General features: G+C 37.9%; 2 protein-coding genes across 3 annotated transcripts in view; one reads left to right on the forward strand and one right to left on the reverse strand.

Annotated features, from left to right (window-relative positions):
• pigf (phosphatidylinositol glycan anchor biosynthesis, class F) lies at positions 1-9,262 on the forward strand. Of its 2 annotated transcripts, none has more exons than XM_053511068.1 (6): positions 1-200; positions 1,511-1,751; positions 1,832-1,923; positions 2,718-2,834; positions 6,637-6,745; positions 9,122-9,262. In XM_053511068.1, the coding sequence occupies exons 2-6, from the start codon at positions 1,524-1,526 to the stop codon at positions 9,233-9,235; spliced, it is 660 nt and encodes a 219-aa protein (XP_053367043.1). In that variant the 5' UTR covers positions 1-200; positions 1,511-1,523; the 3' UTR covers positions 9,236-9,262. The 2 variants fall into 2 exon arrangements, with proteins under 2 accessions (XP_053367043.1, XP_053367042.1); XM_053511067.1 differs by having other exon boundaries at positions 1-190.
• The window catches only part of rhoq (ras homolog family member Q), a 23,848-nt gene continuing 10,235 nt past the window's right edge, over positions 8,565-22,177 (reverse strand). The window contains exons 3-5 of the mRNA XM_053511069.1: positions 17,054-17,218; positions 12,829-12,924; positions 8,565-10,284 (exon numbers count right to left, since the gene is read on the reverse strand). Of these exons, the coding sequence (XP_053367044.1) occupies positions 10,129-10,284; positions 12,829-12,924; positions 17,054-17,218 (417 nt within the window). The 3' untranslated portion in view covers positions 8,565-10,128. The remainder of the gene's footprint in view (positions 10,285-12,828; positions 12,925-17,053; positions 17,219-22,177) is intronic.

Raw genomic sequence — 22,177 nt, forward strand, 5'->3', positions numbered from 1 at the left:
AGTATTAGACCTAAATTGAATCACCTTTGTCGTGTCTTTCTGGGATTATTTCCCCATGAAAAGTGCAGTTTAGGGGATCCGATCCTTATTTAAAACGCTTACAAAGGACACAAGCTCTCTTTCCTCATTTCACATTTAAAAATAGCGAAGTAGCCGAGGAAGAACCGAGGTGTTTGTTTTCCTTTGATTTGTAAGTACTGGTAAGCAAGACTTCATTTATAAAAGTGTTATAATTTGTAAAATATATTATTTGATCAATTTGTGGTTTATACAGTGCAAATATTATATTATAATATATTGTACATAGGGTTTTTAGCTACATGTTTTGAGTTTTAATGCTTATGTACAGTCTTCAGCAGCATATAAACAACATTACAGGATTATATATTATATTATATTATATTATATTATATTATATTATATTATATTATATTATATTATATATATAAACAACATATTACATGAAAGACCAGTTTGCAGATGGAAGCAAACCCCCTAATGTAGGCTTCTGGGTTTTGTATGAAAATAGATGTAGAAAGTGACTTATATTTTCCAGCACACTGTTGTGCAATCTGTTACAATTCTGTGCAAAAGTTTAGGGAACATACCAAATATTTATAAAACATAAAAAAGACCATGAACTTTGTTTGGAAGGTATGTCCAAACTTTTGACTGGTACTGTAGAGAGAGAGAGAGAGAGAGAGAGAGAGAAGTCAAAAGTTTGTTTCTGTTTTCTTCCACACACTGTTTATATACGGTACGGTATCATGTTGATTAGCTTTGTTAAGTGACACGTACAGTATAGCAACGCCTACCTCTCAAAAAAAAAAAGGGCTTGATTACTGATATATTAATTATTCTCTTTTATCAGAAAAAGCATCAGGGTCCAGATAGAACTGTCACTCTGTCTGGATCCGGACTGCTGCGATGCCGTGATGCCTGTTCTAGAACAATACTGAAAATTTAAAAACCATAAAATAACATATATTGTATGGCATTTGGTAATGAAGTAGCAACAACAGTCAGTTGTTATTTTAAGACCTGAAGTTCAGCTGTTCTGGAACAGTTCTTGCAAGAACAGTATTGTCGAGTGCAAACCCATGATGAAACTGGCTCTCATCCCAGACCATTCCAGGAAAGGAAGACTAAAACTTAGATCTGCTGCAGAGAAGTTGTTCGTTTAGAATTACCAGCCTCAAAAATCACCAATTAACAACAAGCATCACAGATTAGAGCCGTTATGAAGGATTTACAGAGCATAAGTAGCAGACACATCTCAGTATCAACTGTTCAAAGGTGATTACTGCAGATTTTGGTGTGCTATGATAGATTTTTTGTTGTTAGATTTTTTTGTTGTTTTGTAAGAAATTTGTATAGTAGGAACATAAATTGTCCAATGCAAGAATTTTGTTTCCCTTAATGTTATTACTTGCATATCAAAACACTAATTCATTTATTTAATCTATCAATTAATCCATTATTAATTAACTTCCTTTTTTACTTAAACCAGACCTGGCTGAAGGATGTGGGAAGTGGAGATCAGAGGCATGGCATCAGCCCATGCCCTCCTCGCTGGCTCTGTGCTGGTGGGAAGCTTGATGCCCGCTCTCACCGTGGAGAACTTTTCAGTGTATGGGACACACTTGGTGTGGCTTTATTCTGTTTCTGGTTGTGTTGCCATAGTCAACATTGCTGTATTTTGGCTTCTTGGCATCAGTCCACCGACAAAGAAAAACACACTGAGCTATAAGGTATTACTATTCATGTTCAGGATATTCATTCAAAATTTCTGTTATATCCATTTCATCTGTATATCTCTCTTTTCTTTCAGTTGTCTCGACTGATTAGATCCTGTGTGTATTTTCTGCTGTCTTGCCTCTTCTTCCACACCGTAGTTGTTCTGTATGGTGCACCTCTGCTGGAGTAAGTAATACACAACATTGTGTGACCATCACGCTCACATGTTCTTTTGAAGCTCCTGTTCTAGATTAGTCCATACTTGAAGCTATAACAAGATTTACTCCTCTCAGAAGTTGTTCAGGCATTAATGTCAAGTGAGGATGCATGGCACACAGAGATACTGCAACAGGTTTTATTTCAGGCCTTTATTTCAGTAAAGGGTACTCTTTAATCTTAATCTAATCGGGTTCTGTGCTTCCAACTATGGATGTAAAGGTCAAGTGTCCATAAACTTGGTCTGTGTGTAGGCAGCTAAAATAAGGGACATGTTCAAACCAAGTATTCTGGTTTCCACACACCATATACATCAGAGTTTTGGGCTAATTGATGTTTTCAAATTGCCCATAGTGTGTTGGTTGTGTGTGCGTGCGTGCTTGTATGATGAATGTAAGATGGACTGGCACCCTGTCGCTTCCCTTGACCCTGAAGAGAATAAGCGCTATAGAGAAGTGTATAAAGTGTGTAAGTAATTTACTTAGAAAAATTAATACCTGAAAACTTTACCATGTTCTATCAAAGCAGGTTACACTACAAATGAAGCTGCTTAGGGCCAAATAACAAATTCATAAGTACAAAATTATTAATGAATTTTAATAAACATTATTGTATCTGTTTCAAGGTAACATTTAGTAGCTGGATCTGTGGGCCGTAACCAACACAGCAGAAAAAAAATTATTAGTGGCAGTAGAAACAATGTAAAGTGTGGATAAGTGTGGTCTTTAAGTTTTTAACTGAATGCTGTTTTGTCATTGTTGCAGGTCAGCTCTGGAGACGTTTTCTCTGGCTGTCCTTTTGTCCAGTCTGACCACACTGAGGTGTCTGTGTATGCTCGGTCCAAATGTACAGGCATGGATACGGGTTTTCAGTAGAGATGGGTGAGTTTCTTTACATGTACACGGCTTAGACATTATAGATATCGGTGCCAAAAAATGTCTCACCTAGGTGAAAAAGTGAATTTTCAGATAGGATCATATGACGCCATTTTTCATAATACTTAATGCTTCCTATTTCCCGATCCATGCTTCATTTTTTGTAAATATACATACACACATATATATTTTTATCAGATAAAAAGAAACACATTTAGACAGAAACAGTTTCATGTCCTTTTATGTAGTGTCTGTAACCTTTTAGAATTCAAATCTTTTGATGATCTTAATTGTTATTCAGATGAAACTTGGCCAATTTAGATTTCACATAAAAAGACAAAAACCTAAAAAGGTGTATTAATCTAAAAAGCAAAACTGTTAAGATATTGCAACATGAGTTTGACATGGTTACGGACACTACAGTTAAAAAAAAATGTAATCCTTAATTTTTCAGGAAATGCCTTAATTTAAGCAAACATTTTTGCAGGTCCTATGCTTCTAGAAGCTTACATCAGTATCGATACTCAATGATATATAATATATTTATTGTCCTTTTAAATTATTGTTTGAAGTGAACCAGTTTAACACTGAAAAATTATCTCTTAAAAACAGCTGGAGTTAACAACTTGAAATTGTTAGGGAAGCAAGATTGATCACTTTCATGTAGTTACACATAGTTTCTGTATTATATGTAAAACATAAAAAGATGAAATCAGCACCAATACTGTTCCGACACCATATGCCAAGTATAGTGATTTTAGATTTGGTCTCATTGACTTGCTCATTTAGCAACAAGTGCTTTAGTATTCCCATGCGTTATTGTTCAGAGTAGATGCCTGGTGCACAGTCAGCGTTTTATTTCATCCCAAATAATAGCACTACAGGATACAATAACAATCCAGACAACTGTGCTTTGTAGCTCGTAGACGAATGTGATGGTCATGTGTCCATATACTTTTGCTGTACAGTGTATGGTGCTTTAAGATGGGATATTTGTCACATGACTTTCAAGTATGAAAACTCTCAGCTCAATCATAATCTTATATTTTTCAAGACCAAGTCTCATAAAAGAAGAAAGGCAGTTAGTTTTTTTTTGTGTGCGGGCGCCACTAGGTGGAGATCTTGAACAGTAAACGCATAGTGTTTGTGCCAGGTGTACTCTGAGTCAAGGGTGTATATAATTTTGAGAAAACACTTCGCAGAAGAACAGCCAGTGTTTATACAGCTGTTATCTCTAGCCTAAGCACTGCAGGAAGTTTGTCTCTTTTGGACACAAACAATCTTACAGCTGCAATGACAAACGGTAATGGGATATCATTGTGAATATTTCTATTTTACTTTATTTACTGGTGGTTTTAGTTTTGCCTAACTAGCATTGTTTACAGTTTTAGTTAATGTAAAAGAAAAAAAATGTTAGCATTAAAAGATCTTTTTCAAATGACACATTTAAACTACTTGCATTGATCACTGTTTATTGTCAGCATTTTATTTCAACAATTTCAACAGTTAGTAACATGCTGTACTTGGGCCATTGATGGCTCAGTGGTACTGTAGGTTTCTCACCTGCTATGTGGAAGACTCGGGTTCAATTCCCAATCATTATCCAAACCCCAGCCATTGGGTGCAGTGCCGGTCCCAAGCCCGGATAAAATGGGAGGATTGCTTCAGGAAGGGCATCCGGTATAAAACCTGTGCCAAATTGTTGTGCAGATCGGATGGTCCGCTGTGCCGACTCCTTGTTGGGAGCAGTGAAAGAAACATACTGTAACTATGTAAATGTTGACTGACTTTAGCCATAAATGGAACCAAGTCAGTAGGTTTATAATGCAATAGCATGTAATTAACATTTAAACTGACATTAATTAATACAGGTTTGTTAATCCAGTCGTTTTCTTTTTATGTAATCAGATAATTGTATTTGGATCATGGCTGCACGTGTCGGTCGAGATCCAGACCGGTCTATGAGCCAGCTCCTGTCTTAGAGATGATTTTTTTATTTTTCTTTTTTGTTGTTGTTATACACAACAGAATGATGGTTGATATTTTTACCACACTAGTCGACCACGGCCACTCCATGTACTGACTGAATCTTTTGTTATGGGTGCAATTTGTTGTGAATGGTTTGTGATTTGGATTTTTTTTTTTTTTCTTTTGGTCAATTCTTAATTTAGATTTATTTGCATTTGAAGTGGTAAAATCTTGACATTACTTTATAATCCTACAGGTGGTGCCCTTTACACTATTTCAACAGTAGAGTATTTAGCAAATACAGTAATTTGTATATAATTGTAACACAACCTGAAAAAATATTTAATAATAAAAGAAACGCAGATACGTAGACTATCTGAATACAGACTTAGGCACTTAGGTGTTGTGATAACGTTGTATTTGGCGCTCCATGGTTATTCCCGTCCCTGTATGTAATAGTGCTGGATGTTTGTACATTAATGGATTTATACCAAATATAATGTAAAATGATGGTATTCTGGAATTTGTATAAGTTTAGTATATTACATTGAATAGTGCTATAGGGGCACACATACCCACCATAGGCCAAAACATGGTTAAATTTGTCTGAATTTTGCAACCCAGAAGTAGTACTAAATGAATAGCCGGCTCTTAGTGCTGAACGGAGCCAAATGATCTGCTTCTCTGGAAAGAGCCAGAATTCCCATCTCTGTACACAGTGCAATGATTGCCGTTTTCATCGCAGTAACTATTAAATGTGCCATTAAGTATTTAAGTGTATTTATCTAGGTGCAGTAAATTCTGATTATGTGTATATTACCTGTAATAAATTGCAGGCTTTTGCGATTAGATAATCACACAGGTCCATATCGGATCAGACTTACTGTATTCTCCGATTTGACCCATCAATACTATGAACGTCTCATCGTCTATACCACTTTAACACTGCAATCTAAAGTACTTTGTGTCGCGGGGGGCCTGCAGCCTATCATAGGGGACTTGGGGCATCAGGCTGGATACATCCTTAACGAGGTGCCAATCCATCATAGGGCACACACACATTTACACACTACAGGCAATATAGAAACAACCATTAGCCTAATCTGCATGTCTTTGGACTGTGGGAGGAAACCGGACACAGACCAGAGGCGGGAATCGAACCCTGATCCTGGAGGTGCAAGGCGACACGGCTAAGCAATAAGCCACCGTGAAAGTCTGTAGGAAAGTATCATCTTGAAATAAATAAATAAGAAACAGGATTCATGGGTTTGAACAACGAGCAGACTTTCCCTAATTAGATCAATTAGTGACCAAAGGGCTTTTAACAAATGTTATTCACACTGAACATTTATTATTTATTTAAAAAATTCTACTTCAAGGGGTTCTTTTGTACCTTCCTTCCTTATTTTCCAAAGACATTAATTCACTGTACTTCCCAAAACATGAAGAAAAATGTCAGGTCTATTAAAATACGGCAACTGTGATCAAAATAAGGCAGTTAGGCAAGATGAATAAATAACATATGATTTAGACCAGATGTGGAAATGTTTTGATGCAGCACTACATACTACACACTCTCAAGTAAGCATGACCTTTTTGTCCCACATATCTCCCAACCCACTCCTATTTTCATGAGCTTCAAAAAAATGTTTTTTTGGAATCTCAATGGACACTTTCACAGAAACTGCTTTGGCCTGATCAGGTACAGTACATACCGGATCTTAGGAACGGACCCTGAATGAGAGAGATTCTTATCCGATACCTATAAACCAATACACTGTGCGTCATGTCCAAGTGCTTTGGATTGCAGTGTTAAGACAAAAGCGTGTGTCTGTTGCAGGGCGATGTCTGTGTGGGACACTTCACTTCAGATTACTACTGGCTGCAGCATAGTCGGAGCCTGGCTTGGAGCTTTCCCCATTCCTCTTGACTGGGACAGACCCTGGCAGGTCAGTACAGAATCAAACAGCACACACACACACACACACACACACACACACATTAACATCACACTGTAGTGTCAATTTAGTAGCAATGAGCACAAACCTGGATACACTGTGTAAAGTGTGCATAATAAGGGTAAATATGCTGATGTTTTCACTTTTGATGCTAAGAAATATAAAGTTGTGTCACTGGTCTGACTGTTGTGCAGAGAAAAGGGGAAACTTAGAAAACAGGAAGGTAAAAGAGAAGTGTCCCTGTGGGAGGTGGTTTCCACCATTAGAAAGTTGAAAGTTATTCGGGTACGACAACCTTGCAAAGACATTTCTTTCCACTTCGTCGTAAAGCGTTTCAAATCCGATTACCATATGACTTGAGATTTGAGGGATTTACGCCAAACGGCGTCTGTTTTCAACCCCTTCAGCAGTTTCAGCAACTATCTTTAAAGAAGCAGCATTTCTCTTAAGGCTTGTAAAATTACCTAATTATGGGATTTGTTTAAAAACCATTACAGTTTCTTTTTTTTCTTTGTCTTTCTGCTATTCCATTTGAGGGGTCGCCACCGCCTCCATCTAACCCTATCCTTTGCATCCTCTTCTCTCACCCCAACTTACTGGTCCTCTCTCGCTGCATCCATAAATCTCCTCTTTGGTCTTTCGTTTAACCTTCTGTCTGGCAGTCCTTCAAATTTAGCACAGTTTCTGTCTGTGGCTGAAGATGTAATATCAATGCCAGAGGTAGTAAGTTTAATAGTGTAATAGTAAGTAATCCCTGTAGGAACTGTAAGGAGGAATCACAATCAGGTAGCAAACAACTCGGGCAAAATAATATTAGGCACACTCACAGAAGTGACCAACAAATCTGTCGTAGTCTCCAGGGAGAGAAGTTTTATCAGGAATGAACTGATGTTCATGAAAAATTAAAAGTTCACCCAAGTGTTAAAGGGCTGTAGTGCGGCTTCAATTATTGATGCACGGTACAGAGACATCGATCACAATAGGGGCTGGTGTTTGCCCTCAAAATGTCACACTGAAGTCTCCCATTAGTCCTTTCTTTCCCAGACACAGACCTGTCTATTAGGCAGTAAAGTGTTCATATAAAAGAAACGTGTGCGGTTATGCTGGAACACTGCGTTCCTCATCAGGGTAAAGGATGATGTAGTGAGCTTTAACTAATGAGAAAACAGCTTGGCGGAGGATCTTCTCCCATAGAGAGGTAGATAGCTCTGACTCACACAACCGCTATTCTCAGCACAATGATACGCCACTGTAATGGAACCTATTTCACCAGCACAGCTCAGGAGATAATTAAGGAATCAATCACGCTGACGCTTTTTTAATTTTGGGGCTCTCTTTAAATCTTTTTGTTTTTAAGAGAGTCAAGTCGTCTTTCTTCGTCTAATAAGGAATGGAAAATAGCAGAGGGGAGCATGCACAAAATCAACTAATGTTTCCTGTAATGAGACAGCTGGAGCCAATTACCGTAAATCTGCTAAAGATGACAAAAGGAGATCAAAGTGGAAAATTCTGACTGTAGTAAAAATACAGGTCCTAAACTTTGCTGAGTTCAATAAAGCCCGGATCAAAGCGTAGCACAGAAACGTCGCTCTTTTATCTTTAAAGTTCACAGTTTGAGATGTTTTCATGACAACAATTTAATACTCATGACAGATTTAGTCATTCAGTAAATCTTGCTCAAATGTCAAGCCCATCACCACCATGAGAAAAGGATTAGATTGAATTTCACTTCAGCACCACAGTTTTCCCCACTATGAGGTCATGCTTGCATCTGTAAAAACCTCTGATGAGAGAAGATCAGTCAATAAGATTAAACGGAGGCAATGTTTATGGAAAAAAACACAATTTTATGTTCAGCAAACATCAGTTTTGAGGCAAGTCAGATAAAATGTACATAAAGTATTGATCACTATTCACTGAGTTGTAACTTTTTACTTTAAGAAAATAATTTGCACCATTTAATAGACTTTGTTGAGTTTCCCGACTGACAACTCACTAGGTATTTAATTCACAATATTCATAAAGCTCTGTTTATTTTTATTTTTTTTGTAAAAATTCATTTTAAATGTTGGAAGCTGCAAAAAACACTCAATCACTGCTTGCATTTACTGTGCAATAAAATCCATTTAAAATAGCTATTGATGCTTAAATTCAGTACTTCATACAGTTTGAAAATGCAAAATAAATCTGAGCCTCAAGAACACACATAAAAATCAAAGCTGTGTGCATTAAAAAAAAAAAGTTTAAAGCTTTGAATATGAAAGTTGACCATTAAAACACCACAGTGATCTTTGTTTGCAGTTGTGCAGTTACAGAGCTCATTGGTTGATGCTGATTTATCAGCTTTTCTGTGGCTCCTCCCACTAGGTGTGGCCCATTTCCTGTTCCCTCGGGGCGACCGGAGGATTTCTGACAGGACTGCTTGCTGCTCCAATCTGGATCCGCTGGCATCGCAAACAGCTCACCTACAAACTCAAATGAAGGACAGGAGCTTACAGGCAAAGGACCCTGTTCTGGATGAGCGTCCAAGGGCTGCGTTATAAATCATACTCCCTACAAGTTCCTCATGCTTGCACCAGCTCTTTTAAAAGTCACGTCCTCTGAGGTCAACTGCAGCGGTAGAAAGTCTATGTTCCCCTCAGGTTTTAAATGATTTGTTCTTTCGATAGTTGCAGCCGCTGTATACGTGTACACTTGAGCATTCTTGTCTTGTCTTTCTTGTAAATAAAGGACGTAAAAAAACCCAGACTGGAAAGAGAAATGTTTTGTAAAAGGCATTCATTTTGCAACCCCATGTTTCCAGATGCAGGTTCCCTTTTTCAAATAAAGTCTTGCTTCTGTAAATGTCAGGGGTGTTTGGTTGTGCTCTTTAGGCTGTCTGCATTTTCTCTCCAGACCTGCCTACAGAAGCAAAACTGGAAATACAGTCAGTGTTTTCAATCATCAGGATTGTTGTAGTGTGCCATTCATTGTCTTGCCTTCGCTAGTTTTTAATTTGCTGTGCTTCTCTGTTACTTGTTCTGGTGCCACTTCATTCATATTTAGTGTCCTTCATGGTCACTCACTTGCAGCTGAATGCTTTTTGTTTTGTTTTTTTCTGCTCATTCATTTATTCATTCCTTCATTCACTCCCTCAATCCCAGAGTAACATTAATTCTTGTATTCTAAACAGTACAAGATTTCATACCTGTGTTTTTATTCCCCTTCACATATTCCAGAATGTGTTTCCAAATTTTTTGTCGTCATCGGTTTATGGAAAGGTTGCACTCTAGTTGATTTTTTTATTTTTATTTTTTAAATCGCCCACCTTTATTAGGAGTGCATGTTGTAGCTCTGACACCGAACTGTCCCTGAGCTGGTGTGTGACAGGATGCTCACGTGATAAGGCAGCAGTTGATGCACCGTGGGCCGAGACGTCGCTTTAACACACCTTTCTTGGGAGCCAGGATGGCGATAATAGCCTCGTCGAACACCGTCTTCAAGCCTTTCTGGGTTAGCGCTGAGCACTCCACGTAACAGCAGGCACCGATCTACACAAAAATGCACAAAAGTGTTAGAATGTCAGAACAGCTCTGCTGTACACACAGAATTCCTTCTCTTAATGTTTCATTTTCATATTTGTATAAACTATTCACAATTCAGTTACAGTATTAAGAAATAAAACACACTGGGATATGCTGTCAAGGGAAAATGAAGGAATGGAGTTACTGTTACCACCCAATATGTGTTACCCCTCCTATTCCATAACATATCATAAACACTAACCATTGGTATTTAATTACTTAAGAGTAATCGGTTAAGGCTGTTGGTTACTAATTGAAAGATCGGGGTTCGAACCCCCCCAGCACTGCCAAGTTGAGCCCATGAGCACAACCTTTAACCCTATCTGCTCCAGGGGCGCTGTAAGCTGGCTGAGCCTGCGCTCTGACCCCAGTTTCCTAATTGGGATATGCGAAAAAAAAAAAAAAAACACTGTGCAAATACATGTGACAAATAATTAAATATTAAAAATTTTATTTTAATTAAATTTAAAGTCTGAACCCACTAATGAAAATACTTCTAATTTGCATTTATTTCTATTTGCATAACAATTTTTATTACAAATAATATTATTGACCACAACTTGGGTAATTTTTAGGTTCAGTCTTTAAAATACTGACATGAACGTCGGTGAGTATTTATTTTTTTTCTCATTAATTTGTATGTCGTGTTTTTAGCGGTGTACACTCAAGCTGGTATGGACTCCACAAATCTTATGGTCTGCGAGATTAAATCCTGTCACAGAAGAGATAAGACATCGAGAAAATCTTATTATGTTTGTACAAAACATGGTCAAGATTACAAATTAGACTTACATTTTTGCTTACTATTTGCTTACAAATTGGCACCTAGAACTAGTGCAGAATCTTCAATACGAAATGTTAAGTATTTGAACATGAATTTTATTTGTTTTTAGTTTCAAACATCCAACTATAACTTTAAACAGATAGATTTTTAATAATGACACTCTGGATGCCACTTTATACTGTATATAATTACTTCTTGTTCTATCAGAGTGCTAATTCTGATCATTTTCATATACTTTTCTAAAGAAGCATAGCTTTGACACTAGGTTAGAAGACAAATTATCCTATAATATTAATGTTTATTCTAATAGGTTAACATTTTGTATTGTGAATTGCATAGACTTGTACGGTATGTTGTGCATCTAGCATAATCTTAAGATAAAAGCATAATGTATTGCGAAATTCTGTGAGAGGGTGTTGACGTAAAAGTTTTATTAAAAAAACCTTGGGTGTCAGTGCTTCGTAAGAGTGAGAAATAAAGCTGCTGATTTAATAGGAAGTCTTTAGGACAGAGGAATTCACACACTGGTTTCTCAGTAACATGACATGCAGCTTTTTTTTTTCTTCGGTTTATGAGTGTAAAAAGAGGCTGGTAAGAGGAACAACTCTATAGCTGCTATAAAATGAAAACATATAGTGCCATTTGCCCTTTCCTAATTTATTTATTAATTTATTTAAGCATATTGTCACATTTAAATGATTCAGATCATCAAACTAAATTTATTATTACAGAAAGATAACCCGATTAAATATTTTAAAAATGCAGTTTTTAAATGATTATTTTATTTATTAAGGGAAAAAAAGCTGTCTAAAGCAGAGTCACATCCAGGCCTGATTACTGCCAGACCTGTTGAATCAAGAAATCACAAATACAGGTAGAACCTGTCTGAAAAAGGTCAAGCATGCTAAAAGATCTCGCATAATGCCACGATCTAAAGTAACAGATGAGAAACAAAGTAAATGACATGCAAAACTGTGAAAAGTGTTTAAAAAGTCCAGATTTAAATCCGATTAAGATCCTTTAACAGGCCGTTTAAGCTTGAATACCCTCCAATGTGGCTGCATTAAAACAATTCTGCAAAGAAGAGTGGGACAAAATTCCTCCACAACAATGTAAAAGACTCGCTGCCAGTCATCTCAAACGCTTGATTGCACTTGTTGCTGCCCAGGGTTGTTAGGTTTAGTAGCAAATACTACAGTATTTCATATTTTTTGCATTTTGTAAGGGTTATGTGTGTGTAATTTTAAAATTTGTTTGATGATCTGAATCATTTAAGTGTTATTAATATTCTTAAAAGAAAAAGAAAGGGACAAATACTTTTTCACAACACTATACAGTAAGTGATATCAGGAACCTGATTTTTTTCAGTTATATATTTAAATTATTGGCAAACTGCTGTGGTTTTAGGGGAATTAAACACATTAGGACACAATCTTACTGGAATAGAATCTTTGTAACTTTGTGGTTATAACTGCGTGACCCATCATATTTTATTTCTTATGTAGGTAACCAGTAAAATCTTGTAGTTTATCGATCAGTTATTTAAGCTAAACACATTTATTGTAAGAGAAGAGGAAGAATAAGGAATATGAGGTCTGTAATTACACAGAAAGTACAGTGAAGAACTGAAGGAAAGGACTGTAATTTAGCTCCACCCCCACATACACAGTTTACATCTATAGATAGACTTAGATCTAGTTTTAGCTTGTGCTTTTTTTGGGCCTTACCTCTTTTGCCAACTTCTGTCCCTGTTCTGTCACTATCGGTTTCTCCTTCACATCATTTAATTTGGTGATGGTCTTGGGGTCATCTCTTAGATCAATCTGTAGCACAGGAGAAAAAGGAAACATTTAAGAGCAAGGAATGTGTCAACTACAGTTTCACTCTCAAACTTAAACTTTTTTAAAACTGTCCTTAAGGCAGCAAGAGCAGTGAGAAGTTAACTAAGCCAGCACATGTGGCCAATGGCATCTGCGGACGCGAGTCCATATGTCGGGGTTTGTTTTTAGAGCAGAAGGCTCCAGGATATCTGACCCAAAGCCAGATGCTGGTGTTCATCTGCACGCTCTGCCCTTTGCCCTAAAAAGGTCCCATACAGTTAAAATGGAAGGATCACAATCTTTTTATACATCTTGACTTCGAGAATAATCTCCACACTACTCGGCTTGGTCTTTATCGTGTTGCGTATTTGGTGCATCAAGTCGTTTACTAAAGATTTTTTAAAGAAACCATCAGACATTTTCATTTGCAAGTTTTGAAAATGGCACAATGTGACCCCTCCTAGAAACATTTGGTGGTCATGCAGTTATGTCTGTCTGTCTTCATGTGATACAGTTTCACAAATTACCATGCACCAAAAAAGAGGTGTCAATAGAAAGCATATACAGTTGTGCTCAAAGTTTTTACACCCTGACAGGAATGGTAAAACATTGTAATCTATTTGGAAATTATCAGTGATGATGCAATTTTTTTTTGCCTATTTACGGACAGTGGTCACATGAAGTCATTAATTATCATTATGAGTTAAACGATCCTGATCAAAAGTTTACACATCTTTGAATGTTTGGCCACATTATAAACACACAGATTGAGACACACACACATGCACACACACAGGTTTAAATGGCTATTAAAGAAAAGTTTCCACACCTCTGACTCATTGTAATTGTAATTAGTGTCTGTGCATAAATAGTCAGTGAGTTTCTCAGCTCATGAGGTGATGCACTAACTTGGCTGAATGCTGCACCATGGGGAAGACAAAAGAACTGCCAATGGACCGGCGTAATAAGGTAGTTAGAACTTTATAAAGCAGGAAAAGGATATAAAAAGATCTCAACACTTGAAAAGGCCAGTCTGTACTGACTCTGATAAAGAGGTGGAAAATAAGAGGTTCTGTTGATACTAAGCCACTTAAATAGAAATACTGGCTGCTTTGGAAAAAAGTGGTAGTGGTGTTTTAAAAAGCAAGGGGGATCTCAAACGTGCTGTTCATGCAAGACAACCATAAAATTTACACGAAATTAAGGCTTTTGGCCAAGGGGAATGGGCATCTATAAAACCTGAGAGAATTGAGGAAATCATGCACAATTATTATACAGTTATTATCTCTTGAGCACAAGATTCCATGATCAGTTTAAACAATTTCAACAATGATCATTACAAGTTACTGGGAGCTATGCCAAGGTCTGGAAAATAACCTTATCCAATCTTTTGCTAATAGAAAATTGGTTAAAATGGTCAGGAACATCTCAGGAACCATTATGTCACTGGAAGACGCTGGATTACCAATGTCAGGTCCATCCCAAGAAACTGCTTATACAAATATCTGCTCTAATGTTAGTGTTGGATTATGGTCTAGAATATTACAGTACAGGTTCAAACCCCACCACCACCAAGTTGCCCCTGTTGGGGCCTTGCGCAAGGCCCTTAACCATCAACTGCTCAAATGTGTAATGAGATCAAAATGTAAGTTGCGTGGATAAGGGCGTCTACTAAATGCTGAATGTAAATCTAAGCCGAATTCAGACAGAATCTTGTTGATGGCTACCAAAAATCTCTGTTAAAACTTTTAGAGGTTTTCCTTTATTAACGAAGAATGTTGAATGATCATTCTGCTCCAGAAAAATTCCTGTTATACAGATTCATTGAAGACCTAATACTATTGCCAAGGCATTCGTGTTAATGTGAGGGGAAATAAACTCCTGACCAAAACTGGAACATATGTACAGTATACGGACACAAGCAACGTATAGTCATGTCCTGGCCTGTATTATGCTACATCTGCATAATAAACATGGATTAATCTACTAATAACTGAGAAATGCACTAAAGTATGACAGTGGTTTAGAAGATGTAGTTATAATTACATGTACAAATGCCAAACATCAGCCGCCATGTGTTCAGCTGCTTGTTGAATGTGGATTTTGATGGATTTACGGGTTACATTACTGTGGGCTTCACAAACAAAAGTTGGAAATTTCTGAAATAAATGGCTCTTCTCGCTCGCCAATTTCATGCTAAATTTATCTGTAATTTTTCGCACAGTTTAATGGAAAGTGAAACTATTCAGTAGATCAGGAAGTTAGACAAAAGGTAACTTTCTGAAACAGATGTTATCCGAGTTACTATGTCATAATTATTGTGATTATACATATAATTAAGATTTCAAAATACTTCTTGCATTTAAAATAATTTGTATACGAGTTGGATGATTGTACCTGACTAAGTAGTCTTGCAAGTCAGGCTTCGAGATTTGCTACAGTCTGGTATATTTTATTTCTTGATAAACTACATTTACAGAAAAAAGCAATCTGACTAATGTGGCAATTGACCAAATACACAGCTTTCCCATAGCCTGTCCGAACGGGTCAGCAAACACGAGTGATTTAGTTTATTTATGAGTATAAGCCTCACACAATACACTAATAACTTTTTGGAATGGGATTCCGGTAACTTGGAGTCCAGCGACCGTATCTTATTCCAAAAAAAATATGTTTGTGTTCTTAAGGAAAACCAGCAAATGGAAGTGTATACACATAGAAGTGTGTATAAACAGTTTAGATAGCCAATCAGATTGCAACAGAGGCTGAGAATAGAACAAAACGTACTCCTTTATTCTAAACAAAATGCAACCTTGCTGTTTTTTTACCCACCGATAAAAGGTATTAAGCGATAAACTATCCTTAATACATGTACAGCAATCAAATGTATGTGGACACCTGACTATCATCCCTGTACTGTATGTGCTTAACGAAAATCCCAGTCCAGACAAAGTCCCCACTGGTGTTAAAATAAGCTACACTCTTCTTGGAATTCATCTATTGATGGAGCTTGCTTTGTCATGCTAAAAAAAAAAAAAAAAAAAAAAAAATGGTCCTTTTAGTACAGATCAATAATCAGAATGTTGCTTATCTTCTGGACAACGTCTACCTGGGCAACAGGTAACACTGTAATGATTAGTCTATCCTAATTTAATAAGCTGTGGCTTGTGAAGGATAATCCATGCTCATTGGACAGGACTCACTCTTAACAGATTACGAGTGAGCCAATCATTTACAGCTTCACCGTACTGTATTTGTCTGTTAGTCAGGAAGATGGAAAGTCTAACACAGATGGAAAAAAACATTGAGTTGCATAAAGTCACATGTGATGTATGTGAGCCATATGTGATGTGTGTGCACCATCGTTTACAGAAATGATCCGAGAGGCCATAGCAGTAGTGCGCGATGAAAACTGATCTACAGCTACAAGGACATACATGAAGTGATTGTCCTGGCCTACAGTCCCTTTTGCATGTGTGTCCATCAGGCTGAAATGAAATCTGGCAAAAAGATCAGTCGGGCCAACTTGGATATCAGGTGATGCAGGAGATGACTTAAAAAAATTTGGATTTGTAGTGAAATCATTAATTTATAGTTATTTAATGTTGTGAAATGTGTGTTGGTTCCCTCATTCTCTCACTAGAATGCAGCTTGACATGGTACCAAGACTCTGAAAAGCCCTCCAGCCTAAAGAATTTCCCTTGAGTAAAAAGCTTAAAATAAGACTTTACCACTGCTGCCGACACTGGTGACTCCTTCCTATAATGCCTAATAAATGGTTGATTATAGAAACCCTCTAAATATCCACAAAATTATATTGTTAACCTATGTGTCTCAAGCTTTTGTATCACACTGGAACAATCACGTTAATATTAACCCATGGTTAGTCCTGCAGCCAGCTTTAGTATTAAGCCATGTGGGCATACCTTCTGACCAACCAGATAGCACTGTGGTATGAGACGTACAGTTCATTTAAAACACTAAATGAAACGACGGAAGAAGTGCTATCAGTCTTGTGTTAAACCGTGGCCTCAAATTCCATGCTCGATATGGTTGGTGTATGATCTGTGATTTCAGTGCAGCCTTATGGCAAAACGTCCAAGCGGACACTTTAAAAGGTGAAGGAGAATACCTGAGTGCCAATGAGCAGGTAGGGTACGTTGGGTGCATACTCCTGCAGTTCAGGGACCCACTCCTCCCTCACATTCTGGAAACTGGCCGGATTCACCACCGAGAAGCAAATCAGGAAGACGTCCGTCATGGGGTAAGACAGGGGACGGAGGCGATCATAGTCCTCCTATGGAGGAAGCGTTCAGTATGATCACGCGAGCAGGTTTAAATAACAATAAAAACCAGAGGCCCTTTTATTTTTAATAAAATAAAGACTCACAAACCCACCCTGATAAATCAATAAAGGAGAACTCATATTTCATAATACATAATTCCTGTAATATCCAACACATCTGTTGTGTAGGGGTGATTACCACAGAAAAGAATCTCTTATTCTTTTGCTTTAAGAACAATAAAAAAAATCTCTTTACTTGATGCTCACTTACAATACAAGTCTATGACCAGTTGTATTTTTTGTACAAGCTTTCGAAAATGCGGTGTACATTCGTCATTTTACATGGAGATTCGATTTTACAGAAGGAAGCATGTGGTTATTTGTAGTGGTGGACATGGATAACATAAAACCTTCAAGAAAGTATATGTAATCTGAATTACTCTTAATAAACTCAAAAGACCATCAAAGACCTTACTGTAAAAGCGTGTCATGGTTATACCTCTTGAGCTTTTTACTGACTGAATCCACTGTCTTTGTAAGTGTAAAAAAAATAATAATCATAAATCATAATAACCGTTCAGATAGATAAAGATTAAGTTGAAAAACATTAAAAATCTCATTTAAGCCTCAAAAAATCTGATCTGATCATCTACCAGATGTTTAGCTGATTCTCATTAGAAATTATGACCCAGAAATTAGCGATTTATTTAATTAGCATTCATTAGCAGGCTAGAACAGGCTGCAGAAAGACTGAAAGACTAGAACGTGCTTCGGAAACTAGAGACTACAGACGCTACAACTGATTTACGCCTGGATTTACAAGGAACATGTGACTGATATTTTTGGGACCATGTGTGTGCATGTGTGCGTGTGTGCATGTGTGAATGTTTATTCGAGTTATTTATGGTTCTTATTTCATGTCTGAGCATCTCCACTGTATCAGTGTATGCCTCCGGCCATGCAGACATCACCGTATAAACCTTTCATCAAGCGACAGACGCTTGGCAGCACCGGCTCAGGGCTGCTCTGAGGCAGAGAGCTGAGACTGCTCCATTGAAAGACCTGATGCTCTTTGCACTGCTTCTTGTGGAAACGACACTACATCGACTTCACATAATTGGTGACTCGACCTCTAAACAGCTGACAGTCACACTTATTGCTGTTGGCCCTTTTTGAGCAACGCTGCCCTTCTGCTTCTGCAGAACCAAGCGGGTGACCTCATCGAGCGCCGGCGACGCCAGCTCCCTGCACTGAGTCATGTCGTCGAAAGGTCAAAGACAGATGAGTCTCATTATTCTTCTACACAGAGCAGACCTGTGCACACCTCAACTACAGTCATTCGAAAGCAGTGGATTGTCCTGTTTGTAATCTCGTCATGCTTACTGATATACGGCATGGAGCAAGTGTTGGTAAGGTGTGACCACACATGTATGCATATCTTAAATATATCCCTCAACTGTTCCTTCAGCCTGTTGAAGCATTCTGGTGGGAGAGAGATCGAGCGAGCGAGAGAGAGAGAGAGAGAGAGAGAGAGAGAGGAGTATTAGTTACAGCTGGCCGTTCCCCAGGCAAACTCATCGTCCACCCACCAGATCTCCCTGGATCGTTTGTAGAACTCGTGTTTGTGATGCGGTGCGTGATCTGTACGGGGTTATGAAATTCATTAGCTCATTGATAGTAAAGTTCAGATGTACTGCGACACTCAGGGTTTAAATAACACTGATTTAATACGCTATTACGGGGAGCGCCCGGCTGCCCCGGCTACACCCTGCAGCAGGTTACCAGTGGCAACAATCTGGATCTCGTTAATAATGAAATATAAGACATTTTAGAAGCTGAGCACATTGTGTGTGTGCGCGTGTGTATGTAGTGTGTGTGCTCAGCCAGCTCTTTTAAAAGCTGAGGGAAATGTACTGGAACAAAGAAAGACAGCAGTCTAATGCAGTGAACCTGGAAACACCCTTCCCTCTGTGGTTTAAGCATTACCATAAAACTCTCTCTCTCTCTCTCTCTCCAACAACTGCAGGTCGCTTCACACAGTTCACAGCGTGCAACACTCACACAGATCAGCACACACATACACACACATACCAGCACTCACAAAGCTCGCTTTCTCCACAATAGTGTCGTTTGTAAACTGCACTCCCACACATGCAGACGTTTCTGTGCCGGGTACAGTAGTGGGAATTTGATTACCATCCAAGGGGCCAAGATTTTAAGGCTATTTATATACACACATGCACACAAACACATACAGACATAATATATATTTTCCCAGGTCTAACACACGCATGCATTTCCAGTCGTGTATGTACTTCCATCCAGAAATATTGAGCAAGCCTGTGTCACAATGTCACATTTTAGAAGCCGATGTACAGGAATTCACTGCTCTCTTTTGCTTCAAAACAAGCGCCATCACACAGAGACACACACACCCACACTGGTGCGTTATATGGACCTGGAATTGAATATCTATGTTGGATAAGCAGGAGTGTGTTACCTTTTCTGCTTCTACAGCTCCTCTGAGATCAGTTTCTGTTTCCACATACACATTATCCACAGTCGTGCACACACACACACACACACACATCAAGCCACCTCTTCCATTCTTTTCCACCACTACCCCTTGTCTTCTACATCAGCTTGACATCTGCAAAGTTTGTGCTCAGTTACTGTTAAGCTTAACTTTGACCAAAAAAAACAAAAAAAAAACACAGACTGGTAGAAAAAGAAAGAGATAGCGAGTGTATTTCAGGCAACTAGTCCGATAAAACATTCAACTCACGGCCCGCTGCTCAGTGCATATGTGCGTGTCTGTCACTGCGACTGAGCTCACAGGATTCACACTGAGCGCTGGTCAAAGTAGAGAAAATACAAATCTTAAATAGTATGGTGGGTTCCACCAGGATGGATGGTAAGGAAGAGTGGCGTAGATGGCAATAAGCTTATTAATGCAAAACAGTCATGATTGTAATCCAGATTAAACCTTCTTAATTGTAAATGGCAAGATTGACACCGATACCACCAAAGTTAAAGTTGCTGTGCGAATTCCTTGAATGATGTATAAAGTGGCATAATGGCATGAGTAATGCCAAGTCAGGGTTAGTTAAGAGCTTTGCAGTAGGTCTTGTAAGAGCAGACCAGGTATGTACAGTACATGTTTACACCCTTTGGGGTGCGACACGAACAGACTTTAATCAAGCTTACTTTATCTGAACACATCATTCTATATTAACACTGATGTAAAGGACTTTATGCTCTTGTGCATTTACTTTAAATAGGTATTTAATGCCAAAAAAAGGTCTGTAGCACATCTGCTTGGTTACATCATGCTGCTCTGCCAGTCAACGTCACGAGAGCTGAAAAGATCGTTTTTTGTTTCATGCAATCTAAATGAAATCCATTTTAGACATTCATCTGCCCTCCTGTTTAATTCCCCTCATAAGCAAGGGCAGGAAAAATCTTTTCCAAAACCAGGTCACCAGCATTTTGCAGTGTCTGCAAGAAAGCAGATAAGCTGCAGCGAAGGTCCTATAAATTTCACTGAGAAAGGTATTGACTCCGTAGGTATACCTATAAATTGAAACAAATGCAAATGATCAAACAGAACTTTATCATTTGTTTGAAATATCTACAGATAGCAAATGCTTGCTGTGTCCACCCTTTATGAATTAGGCTACTGACCTACTACTACTGGTGATGCCGCACTGCCTAAAAATAAATTAACACATTGTAATATTCTAACGAATCACCTTTACCTTTGATTACGGCAGACATTCACAAAGGGATTTTTTTAAACAAACTTACAACATTTACTTCCATTCTGAGTTGCATTACTTTTTTTTTTTTTTTTTTTTGGCAAGACCTTGCACAAAAAGCCGAACCACCTCATAAGTTTCACTAACAAGTGGTTTTTTTATGGCCACACATCTGTTCAGTTCCCAATTCTGTGAGGTTTTGTCACACTGTACATGTGGACATGCTTTTAACTTCATTATTAAACACATTTTTTTTATGATCAGGTTATTCTCATTGTTGATCATTCATAATTTCCTTCCACCACATTTCTCCAACAAAGATACCGGTTCAACATTATCCTTTCAGGACAGTTCTTAACCCAAATTCATCCATTTTAGCAATCTCCTTAGTTGTTTTCTTTGCTTGATGCAGGTCAAAAATTTGGACTTTCTGAAATGCAGTAAAAAAAAATTCCAAGACAATGGGACATATCCTCTGGCATGGTTGTTTAAGAAACTACTCAATGCATTGATTATCATTGATAATCTCGCTGTAATTATATACTCAAAGTATTTGATTACATAAATCCAAATGGTAATTTTTTTAGGTAGGCAGCTTGAAATGCTGTACAGATAAGTTATGTTCATCATTTCAGTGACTGCCAGGCTGTTATGAAAGTCAGACTGTATGAAAGATTCTGTACCATCATATTAGGAATCCTTGCTTCCAGGCAGGACAAAATCGCATAAAGGGTGTACTGTCCAACAATTCTATTAAATTACTGTGCTATGCAAAACCCACCTGTGTATGAAGCGGTGTATGTTAGCAAAACCATTTACAGCCTGTTGTCCAATAACCTTTGATCAATGATCTTTGCTCCATTAAAACACAGTAAACCTGAACCTGTTATAGGATCTCACCGAAGCAAAGCCTCAATCGACTCCCATCAGCAATGCATCTACTTGCTTTGATGGACTTTTCTAAGTAGGCCGAGTTGTCGAAGAGTTGCAGAACGATACTTTAAAGTAATATGTGAAATTTTGATTTTGATTTTTTGATTTTGTTTCACCGAAAAAGAATGAACATTTAAATAACCTTCATTTAATCATTACTGCCACATAAGAAATTTTAGAGGGTAACATGTCGCTCCACGCAGTCTTTTCTTTTTTTGCAAGTGCATTAAAGCGTTAAACAGTGGTTTCTGGATGACTAATGTCTCGGTCTGTTTGTAAC

Source organism: Clarias gariepinus, chromosome 14 (genome assembly GCF_024256425.1).
Source record: "Clarias gariepinus isolate MV-2021 ecotype Netherlands chromosome 14, CGAR_prim_01v2, whole genome shotgun sequence".
In the NCBI taxonomy this organism is placed as follows: Eukaryota; Metazoa; Chordata; class Actinopteri; order Siluriformes; family Clariidae; genus Clarias; species Clarias gariepinus.